This window comes from Cupressus sempervirens, chromosome 3, assembly GCF_028749045.1.
Source record: "Cupressus sempervirens isolate cs-2001-9-10 chromosome 3, ASM2874904v1, whole genome shotgun sequence".
Taxonomy (NCBI): domain Eukaryota; kingdom Viridiplantae; phylum Streptophyta; class Pinopsida; order Cupressales; family Cupressaceae; genus Cupressus; species Cupressus sempervirens.
Window position 1 is genome coordinate 196128056 of NC_143120.1, and position 11348 is coordinate 196139403.

An 11348-nucleotide genomic window follows, 5' to 3' on the forward strand; every position below is an offset into this window, starting at 1 on the left:
GACTAACTCCTTTTACTCACTTCTAAATCAAAATATTACTAAGCCTAAATATGGTCTAAAAGCATTAAAAATAAAAATAATTATAGAAATATTTTTTAAAAACATCAAACCAATTGTAAAATAGACCGCTAAAATTAATATAATGGAAAGCTCCTCGTTTTAAAGCCAAAAAAAACCACGAGAAATCCAACCGGAGAAAACGACGACGGGCTTTAAATACAAATAACCCGGAGAGGTGAAAAAAATGAAATTGACAATTATTAATAGCTATCATTGTGAGTGGAGCACGAAAGAGTAGATTTTATTATTCGCAAGGCAGACGAAGGAAGGCATCTGAATTATTCGACGCTTTCGCCCAACGAGGCAGGTTTGGAACCCTCATCTCCTGTGCTTTTTTCTCTGTTCAATCCTTTCATCCCTGGATTGTTGTATTTCTGCGTTTTACTGTTCGATTTGATCACCAGAATTCATAGATTGTATAAAAAATAAGGTTTTCTCGCGGTGTCTGGCGTGTTTTTGAAAGATTACAACCCTTTTTTATACGAAGCGGTAAGGGTGTAGTTTTAGGGCCTGCGATTGGCCTTTTTAGTTTTATTTTGCAACTGAAATTCTCTTGAATTAGTTATTTTGTCTCCAGGCTTTGAAATTTTCCCCTTTTTTTTGGTTCAAACCCTATGCACGCGATGAAGCAGTGAGGGTGTTTTGTCTCTAAGGTCCGTAATTTCACTTATCTGTTGCGTTTTTTTTTTTTTTTTTTTATCGTGTTCCTTCAAAATCCTTTATGATAATCTGATTTTTTTGGGATTTTTTAGGAATTTGTCACATCGATTTTTGAATGCTTCGTTTCTCCTCTAATAAATAGTATTGAATTTTTGGATAATATTTTAGGGCAAGAATATTTGTGATTCGTAGTGAGGGAGCGGGTACCAAATTCGCTCTAAATATAGCTGTGCAGACGACTCTCAATCGTGCGAATTGTTCTTTTTCTTCGAAGTTTCGATTGGTAGGATTCCCCCAGTTTTGTTTGTGTTTAGGAAATTTCAGCCCATGCCCGGCGGCGTATAGAATCGTTTAAGCTTTGCGCCATTTTACGTTTCCGCCATGGGCGTGCGTTTGGCTGTGCCATGCAACCCTAGTTCGCCATCATGATATTTTTGGGAGTGGTCTAGTAGTTTAACCTATCGATTTGTTTTATGCTTCGGTTTGGCTCATAAATATATCGAATTTTTATGTAATATTTTTGTGCAAAAGTATTTTTGATTTGTAGTCCGGTAGCAGCTGACCTGAATATGGCTGTGTAAATATATTTTTAATGTGTTTTATGCTTCGGTTTGACTCTCAATCTTGCGAATTGTTCTCATTTCCAAGGCTGCATTGGTAAGATTTCCTCAGATTTTTGTGTTTAGGGAATTTTAGTCCATGGCTGGCGAATAGATTCATTTAAACTTTGCCCCATTCTACATTTCCAGCATGGTCGTGCCTTTGGCTGTACCTTGCATACCTAGTTCACTACCAGTAATGGAAATTGGGTGTTTTATAATATTGTATGCTTTGTTAATCGAATTTCTGATTTGCATTTTATTTGAATGATTTTTGTTTTTGATTGTTCCAACGGATTGTAATTAGGTGTTATATGTGCTTTGTTACACGATTTTTCTTTTCTTTTCCAATTGAACGTATATTGGTGCTAATTGTTTTGAATGAAAGTTGGTTGTTAATAATTAAATTTTTGTTGAATTTGCTTGTCATAGTGGGTTTGGTGCATGCGAAGCTGCTTTTTTATTAGAAGTGAACCTTCATTACTTGGCTAGCCCGTATTCCAGACAGCAGTCCTCTGTTTCGTGTATACATTCTGATTTTTATTTCTTGCTGTAGGTTTATAGAGGTTGCTACTCGAAGGATCTTCCTGATTTTTCAGAAACGATTGGAATGTAAGGTTCAGTTTCCATTTATCTGGAAAGAACTTTCTTTTAAGCCATTCTGTTTTACGATTTATTTGGAAGTACTGTTGATTTCCTTTACTAGTTGTCATTTGAAACAACCATAAATGGCATGTGTTTGATGGCTCTTCTCTTTCATTTCACATTCTGAATGTAATATGACAAGCGTTTTGTATTTGATAGTTCATCTGTTTTCTTTCTACATGGTGAACATAGCTTCACAATAATTTTGTGCCTGTTAGTTCTTCCTTTCTTTCTACAAATTGAATGCAACATGACTCATAACTTATAAGGGGTTCGGCTCTGTTTGGTTGCATGGTATCAATTTTAATTTTAGCATTTGGTACAATTTTGATTGTTTACTGAATTTAAGTTTGTTTCTGCATAGTTCCAAGTTCATTTTTAGGATTTGGTACAGTTACGATTGTTTAATGAATTTCTAATTTTGTTTCTTTTGGAAAATTGACAGAACAATGGCAAAGAGTTCTTTCAAGCAAGAGCATGACCTAGGTGAGTAATGTTATGTGACTTATTATTGAGTTTTAAGCTTTATAGAATTGAGCTTGTTTGCCATATTTTTTTGTTTTCCATAATATATGCTATATTGACTATTTTACAATGTATTTTGTCAGTCTTCTCTATGTTCTGACAATGCTATCTATCATGCAGAGAAAAGAAAAGCTGAAGCTGCAAGAATCAGGGACAAATATCCCGATAGAATTCCAGTAAGTTTTTTAGTTGTTAAAACATTTCAAGTATTCTACATCTTTGGCATTCAGTGACCATTTTGAATGATGGGTTCTTTGATGTTCGCCATCAACGCACAAGTTGTGGCTATTATTTTACCAATACGTATCAATAAAATGATTAAAATATGCTTGGGTTAAAAAGGTGTTGTAGCATGTCTATCATATCCATCTTCCTTGGTGCTTTCTAGCAGAGTACTTTGAGGTACATTTAAAGGGTAGCCAATATGTGAGCTTATCAAATCATTGTGTACCAGTCTCAAGATTGGTTGATTTAATTGAAATTTTACCTTCTCATAAAGTGCCCAGGATTCCAACAGTCCTCAAAATTTCTCGTATACCATGTAATAACAATGTAATTAAATTGAAAAGTTATTTTAGAGATGATTTTGGAAAGTACTAGTATAAGACTCGATGAGGATGTTGACTTAATCACTCCCTCTGTTCGCTGGATAATTTGCAACATGGTTCTTCTAATCTTCTGATGTGTGACAGTAACGAATCCCAACTAATAATGGTGTTAAATTGAGAAGTTATCTAAGAGATCAAGTTTCAACCAAAAATCTAGAAATCTGGCAAATAGCATCATTGTCACTAAAGTTTGTTTTACTAATTTTCTGCATGCAACACAAGCTTTTTATCAAAAAATACCCTAAAAGAAATTGTTGCAACACCAGGCATGCTTTAAAATACTGAACTACAAAGATGATGAATATGATCATCTGGGGTGATGTCATAAAGCCATGGGTTCATTGCAAAAAATGCTGACAGCGGTGTTGGTTGCTCTGTTGTTGAGGAGCTTTAACTGTTTAAGGTCTTAAAGATTTTTCAGTGACCTTGTCACCAATGGTGTGAAAACTGAGAGCTGTTACATTGCTTGCCTCCAGTATAATGATTTTTCAGATGGAGCTTTTGGTTAGAAAAAAAAATTTGTTTCACACTTTCAAATTCACTTATTTGTTTGATTTGCTCAGGCTTGATATTGATCTGCCAAGTAGAGGGCTATAGTTGAATACAAACCAAATTAAGTAAAGCCTTAGGTACTGGGTCACAGTGTGTCCAGGTGTGTGCACTTTGCCAACAAACATGGATGCCGGTACCAAATTAAGTAAAGCCTTAGGTATTGGGTCACAGTGTGTCCAGGTGTGTGCACTTTGCCAACAAACATGGATGCCGGTGCATTATGGTGCAGGATGTGGGTGCTGGTGAATTTGTATGCTCACAGGTAGGGCCTTTTAGCCATGTGATGTGCATCCACATTTGGATACACAGACGTGGAGAAAAAGTGTGCCATTGGGATGCACAGAGACACCCAGTGCTAAGAATTTTCAACAATTTGTTTAAAAGTAGCTATATATATAAATATATCCAAAACTCCCAATTTTTTTTATGTATCTGCCTGCCGGGTTCACTTAGATTGAAACCATGGTCTATAACGTGTCCTAAAGCATTGCACATTATGGGGCATGTTATGTCCAACATTAGCATGCAACTATTATTTTTAATGATAGAATGACTGGTTAAGGCTTCTTTTGTACCTACTAGTTTCAGTGTTGCACGAGTATATTTAAAAATGTTACACAGGTATTATATTTTAAGCTTTGATGTATAATTACTATTTTTAAGGTTTCAGCTAGTGCATTTTTTTGGAACTTTGAAATGGTACAGCGTTTTTTGTTTGTTTAATAGTTGGTTTTCTTTGTCAGGTAATTGTGGAGAAGGCAGAGAGGAGTGACATCCCAAACATTGACAAGAAAAAGTAGGTAGTTAAGTTTTTCTGAGAGTAGCAGTTATCTGTTAAGTTTTTAGAAATACTCAATGGTTGATGAAACCAAGGCTTTGTTTATCTTCCTTTTGATTTTGATGACTCAATGACATTACATATTGTCCCATTTATACATTTATACTTTCATGATACTTCTATACAGGTACTTGGTCCCAGCTGATCTGACAGTCGGTCAGTTTGTCTATGTCATTCGAAAAAGGATTAAGCTGAGTGCAGAGAAGGCCATCTTTATTTTTGTCAACGATGTCCTTCCTCCCACTGGTCTCTCACTCCCCCTTTTTTTTTTAATCGTTGCATCTCAATATATTACAGATAGACTTAAAATATTTCTTACACAATCCTGTTTGCATTGGTATGTTTCATTGGCTGCGACAGAAGTTACATTTTGGCTTTGCTGTTGTGCAAATTAGTCGACATTTTGCATTTGGCTAGTTTTTAAACGTTTTGATGAATAAAATCCTGCTTTGTTGTCTTTCAATGTCCATTTATAACTAAAATGGTACTTCTTAATTTTGCAGCTGCTATAATGTCCTCAATATATGATGAGCACAAAGATGAGGATGGATTCCTATATGTTACATACAGTGGAGAAAATACATTTGGCAATGAATGTTTGATTGCTTGTTGCTAGCCACAGTGAATCAGACAGATTTAGCAGTAAATGAATTTCGTTGCATTTAGAGTGAATATTCACTCACTCAATTTATCTACTAGGACAAGACTATTACTATTCTGATTATAACTACCGAATTATATGGTAATTATCTTTAATGTTATTAAGATAAAGAAAACTGAACTGTATAGGAGTCGTTTGTAAATAAGTATTGTCCTTGTGAACAAGACAGGCAGCTCTGTTTAGAAATGTAAATTCTATAATTTCTGAATAGCTTGTTCAATTATTTGTTTTGAATATACCATCTGTTGATTCACTTATATTGTCTAGTGATGAGAAATATAGTTTTAGGTTTAATATTGATTTTCAAGATTAATGGCACCTTTTGAGAGACTGAAATTTCTGGTTCTCTGAAGAACTATAGATGCTTCATGACAGCACTGGTGATTTGATACAATGGCAGTACAGAAATCACAGACCATGTTTTTCAAACCAAATTTCGAGAGGATTTTTTTATTGTAGCTGTTAAGATATTTCCAATGTTTGATAAATTTCCCATGGGCAGATGATTTGTGATGTTAAAAGAACCGATTGTCTTGCAATGCAAGAATAATAGACATGGGTTAATGATAGCAAATAAATAAATCAACAAATCGATTGTCTAGAACAATGTCTTGATTTCCACTTCGTTGAACCAACGGATGGAATTTAAGATAATGGGGTTTTATTCATCCAGGGCACGTCTTGCTGGTTTTTGTCAGATATTGTCCAATTTCTAATTTTTTCTTGCAACTTTTCATCTCTGAGACACGTTATTTCTAATTTTTCAATGCCATGATTTAAGAACGGCTTGTTTGCCGACACACTTCCACCATCCTAATCAGAAATAAGAAAAGATATAATTCTGTTTTTCAGTGATTTACCAGGAGATAACAGCACAAATTCACATGTGTATCAGTGTCGCATTTTGTTCAAAATCTTTATAGCTTGGAAGATAACCATAAACGCAATTGTGATATAGTTAGTGCCGAGGAAAACGTTTCATAAGATACGATGGATATAAAACCTAACAATCCTATATATATTTTTGGTTAGCCTGGATAAATAATTATTTCAAATAGTAAGTAAAGGACATCAGACTTTTACAGGTCATGGCAATAAACGTGGTTCGGTTTTTAATTGTGTGATAGTTTTCATATCATTAATTTGATATTCAGAACAGGAAAACAGACCTTAAATTGCCAGACCGTTTTTAGCATTCTGATAATGATTCAGAGTGTGGTCGGATGGTTTTTAGACTCCTTTGTTGCTATACATTCTGATGATAACACCGATGGTATAAAATCATCATCTGGTGTGGCCTGATGGGTGTTCAGAATCTTGTTGCTCTACATTCTGATGATATATCCATAATGACAAGGGACAGACAGGTTAATCTCCAGACAAAATGCACTAAAAACAAAACAAAGTCTCATTTTTTTCAGATTCATTAAAATGTAGTGATTTTATTGCAAATTGCAGATCATGAAGATCAAACGCCTAAATTTTTGGAAAAATTCATGATGTTTTCGCTTTTTGGAAAATTGGTCAACCCTACAGTTTGTAGGGAGGATAGTCGCATCCTAACGACAATGGTATAAAATCATCCTCTGTTGTGGCTTGAAGGTTTACTCTCCAATGACAATGGTATAAAATCATCGGCTGATTCACAGCTTGGATCCACAAAAGGAACGAAATCAAAGTGTTAAAGATGAAAACTGTTGTTGGGTAAGTAAAGTTACAGAAGAAAATGCTGCACTTAAGTAGGCTGACGGAAAACGCCGACCATTAGAACCAAACCATCGTGGTGATACGCGTCGACACATTACTGTATAAGTGAAGTTGCGAAGTATGCTAAGCATGGAAATCTACATCCATTGAGAAGGTGATTTTGAATAAAAACTTGGCGGGTTAAAAAAACCCATTAGATTCGGCTGGGGATCGAATGAGAGTTGAAACCCCTGCTATTTCCTGGCACGAGGATGATAGCAAAATGCATTTACCAATCTGGTTTCGGTAGTCAGAATGTAGGCGAGACCCACAAATTGAAGAATTGAAAAATAATCTATTTGCAGGCATTAACACCCACGATTTGAAGACCTGAAAAATGATCCATTTGCAGCCATTAAAATTCACAACTTGAAGAATTGGAAAATAATCCATTTGCTGCCATTAAAGCCCACAACATGAAGAATTGATAAATAATCCCAATTGCTTCAAGTGGGCTGCTTTTTTTTTGGCTAATATATGTTTTTAACCAAGAGTATTTGAGGGTTTAGTTCACCGATGTGGAATGTTTGCTTTTCTCTCTCTAATTTTTCGGGCTTTGTGCAAGGGACGATCATCTATTAAATTAGAAATCATAAACATAACCTTTAGTGCCTAAAAGATCAATGGAAACCGAATGAACTGTTCCACGGGTCTCAGCAACTATACGTTAAATGGGCAAATGTTTCTGCTGATTTAACTTCTATTGTAGGCTACTTTGGTTATGGAGTCGGAACTTGCAAGATTGTTTTTAGAGATTTACCGTTTTTTAAAAAGAAATTTGGGTCTAAAATATTTTAATCTATTTTAGTCTCTTACTTCGTTTGTAGAGATTTACTTTAAAAAAAAATTATTTGGGTCTAAAATATTTTTCATCTTGTGTGGGTTGCAACTTTGTTCAGCATCTCTCTTTTTACTAGCTTTGTTTTGCATCTCTTGCTTTCGAATCACACTTGTGATTCGAAAAGTTGATAGTAAAAACTTTAATTCACAATCTAATAAAAAAATCAGGTACTATAACAAATTTGAGGTGATTATGTAAACATAGATTTTGTTTTATAAAAGATACGATAGATGTCTGAATGCTTTCAACTTGAATAATTAAGTTTCTGCTCAATAATCATGGGATATTGTCAATTTTTTAATCTAACTGCAAAGTAATTGAACTTTGGAATTAAGTGCAAGGACAAAAAATATTGTTAGTGACATTCCTCTAGACAAAACATTTGTTTATTGGAAAATCCCCATTAAGCTAAACTTTGTTTTTGATTAAGTAAAACAGGGTTTGAAGGGTCCTTGAACCCCTTTACACATGGAAATTTTTTCAATGGAGTCCAAACAAAAAATACAACAGACCAAAGGAGAAACAAGTCACTAACAAAAGAAATGATTGGGGTGGCCTCACAGATAACATAGTGCACTTCTGCCACCAATTTACAACTTCATAAAAACCATTTAGGACCCTTTAGTCCCAAAAGAGTGAGATTGAAGATGTTGATCAGAGGACTGTTGGGGTCGTTTATATATTTTTAATTAAACTTTGTCCAACCTTCCTCCACCAAAGAAGCCTCCTCCTCCCAAATCCAACGCATCGACATCAAGCCCGTCTGGAGAAACAGGCAATATCATACTAGAAAGATTATCCCTAGGATCTCAACCCACAGAGGGACGGGAAACCACATCCATATTCAACAACAAACTAGAAGCCTAGTCAGACAGGGAAGAAAAATAGGCACCCGAAGCAACCACAGGCGTGGGGGAAATCAAAGGAGTAGGGTCTTTAAGGACAGAGTAATGCTGATCCAAAGCCCTAGCCCACCAAGGTCTTTTCTTTGATTTCCTCCACTCCGCAGGGTAGTGCACAACCACATGCCCAGTTTTGGAGCAGACCCTAGAGCGGAAAGGAATACCTTCATAGTCTCGAGTATGAATCTAGGATTCATTAGGGACCTCAAGTTTGATCTTCTCAGGGAGGCCCTTCGAAACATTAACCATCACAAGAATGCAAGCGTAAGTAGTATGAAGAATATTTGAAGATTTAGAATCCACCATTTGGAAGTCTCCAATATCATCTCCCACAGCTTCAAGAATCGAATCCAGCCACAGGTGAAGGGGGAGATTTGGGAGCCTGACCTAAAGAAGCATATGAGAAAAAGATTTAGAAGTAGGGTCGAACCCTCATGCCAGGGTTTGGCCAACAAAAGGTGATGGTCCTCCCAGTTGAAGCAACTACACAAAATAGTCCTGTCTTTAGCAGCATCAAATTTTACTATGAAAAAACTCCTAGCCACAAGGTAAATTTGGATAGATTCAGAAATCAATGGGTCCTAGTGCTTAGAGATCCAAGCATGAAGAGCTGGAAGAGAAGGCCAGAAGCCTTGAAATCTGAAAATCGCTACCTTCTCAGAGAAGTCCATGATCTTCTGAGCAATTTCTTCTGCAACATCATCTTCCAACTCCAACCTGATTGGATTGCAAACTGTGACAAGAGTCACACCCAAGGAAAAAACTGGACGATCCATCGTTGGATCCCCTAAACCATGAAGTGGTCACATCCACAAAGAACACTGCACAACCTCTTGCAGTCAAGGCAGGAAACCTATCCCACGACCGATTGCCGGAGACATGTTGAGAAGCGGCCCCAACAACCATCTATAGACTAGGTAGGGAGAAGTTAGCAACATGAGCAAGCGAACGGGAGCAACGAGTGGGAGAACGAGTCCTTTGTCATGCAAACTTTGTTATATCTTTTATGTTAATCTAATAAAATTTGTCATTATAACAATATAGAGTTTTTAAAGGACTTCCATGAAATGTTTTCAATATTATTTTGTTAATTGCTCTCTTTAACATTTTGTTTAAATTATTCTGGGATTGATTTTCTTTGTTTTTGTGAGGAAGCATGCTGAAAGCTATATCAATTTTCGAAATTTTTTGGGATGTTGTTTTTGTGAGGAAGCATGCTGAAAGCTATATCAATTTTCTAATATATGGGAATGTGTTTTCTAACCGTTTCAAATATATTGTACTTATGCATTTCTTATATTCCTCTATACCTATGTAAATGTCAACTCCAACATAGTTTTTAGTCAAATGATTTCAATGGGAAATAGCTATATGATATGATGAATTGATGCAATTCACTTTTAAATTCTGAGCTCCCAAATGGGAATCCTTGACTAACTTAGAATGAACTATTAATATTGCTCATGGCTGAAATAATGTAACAAACTTTAGGTAAACTTTGGACAAATCGTGGGCTTAGAAATAGGTTTAATTTCTATTACTGTAATGTAAGAGTAAACTAGGTAGATTTTACACATAGTTCAATTTGTTTTAGAATGTGATCCACTCATGGTATTATAAAAAATCAAGGTTGAGAATTTGAGATCTAATAAAACATTATAGAGAAGGTCAAAAGTTAAAACTTAGAATTCTTACACAATTGAAATGACCAATGAGTAGTAACCTTAAGAGATTAAGATTGTGACAAAGTTGTAAACCTATTGGCACACCTATGATAACTGGTCACAAGTTATCTAGCAAAGATGAGAGACCTACAGTGGAGCAAAAGAAGTATAGATCAATGATTAGAGGTTTGCAGTATCTAACTCACACCAAACCAGATATAAAAAATGTAGTTGGGATTGTAGCTAGATTTCAAGTTGATCCTAAGGAATATCATTTTGCAGTAGTTAAGAGAATATTCAGATATATGAAAGGGACATCTGATTGTGGAATTTGGTATGATAGATCAAGTGATTTCACACTTTGCAGATAGAATGAAGCTAATTGGGCAAGCAATATGGATGATACAAAGAGCACCAATGGTGGAGCATTCTTTCTTTGAGGAATATTGGTTTCTTGGTTGAGCAAGAAGCAAGATTGCATTTCACAGAGCATTGTTGAGGCAGAGTATGTTGCGACAACAAATAACTTTAATTAGGTTATGTGGATGAAGCAGTTGAAGGATATTGGAATTGAGATCAAAGAACCTGTTATCATTTACTATGATAACACAAGTACAATGAGTATGTCTAAGAATCTTGTATTACATTCTAAGACAAAGCATATATCTATTAAGTATCATGTGCTGAGAGAAAAAGCATCAAAAAAGTAGATTAGATTGGAGTATGTAAGTGCTAAGGATCAAATTGCAAATATCTTTACAAAGTCATTGCCTAAAGATACATTTTAGTACTTGAGAGGTATGCTTGGGGTTATGCCCCTGCCTACTTCTGAATAGTTGATGCAGAGAGTACATCGGTCCAGTGGTATGAAGCACTATAATTTGACTAGACTAAATGATGATGCTTCCTATATGGGGGAGTATTTGGTATATACTGAGTCATTGAGGACTCTTGGTCTTTTGTATTTGGTATGGAACACTGTCTTTGGACACTCGAGTTGGTTGATGACTTGGAGTAGTTGATTAACAATTTGTATTTAACAATTGG

General features: G+C 35.5%; 1 protein-coding gene across 5 annotated transcripts; it reads left to right on the forward strand.

The window, feature by feature from the left end:
- The first annotated feature begins 246 nt into the window (after positions 1-246).
- On the forward strand, positions 247-5384 carry LOC149565484 (autophagy-related protein 8C-like). Of its 5 annotated transcripts, none has more exons than XM_089819026.1 (7): positions 247-367; positions 1876-1931; positions 2410-2450; positions 2610-2665; positions 4393-4445; positions 4615-4733; positions 4991-5384. In XM_089819026.1, exons 3-7 carry the CDS (start codon positions 2414-2416, stop codon positions 5101-5103), a joined length of 378 nt encoding a protein of 125 aa, XP_089675152.1. In that variant the 5' UTR covers positions 247-367; positions 1876-1931; positions 2410-2413; the 3' UTR covers positions 5104-5384. The 5 variants fall into 5 exon arrangements, with proteins under 5 accessions (XP_089675152.1, XP_089675153.1, XP_089675156.1 ...); XM_089819027.1 differs by having other exon boundaries at positions 247-363; XM_089819028.1 differs by lacking the exon at positions 247-367 and adding an exon at positions 402-549.
- The last annotated feature ends 5964 nt before the right edge of the window (positions 5385-11348 follow it).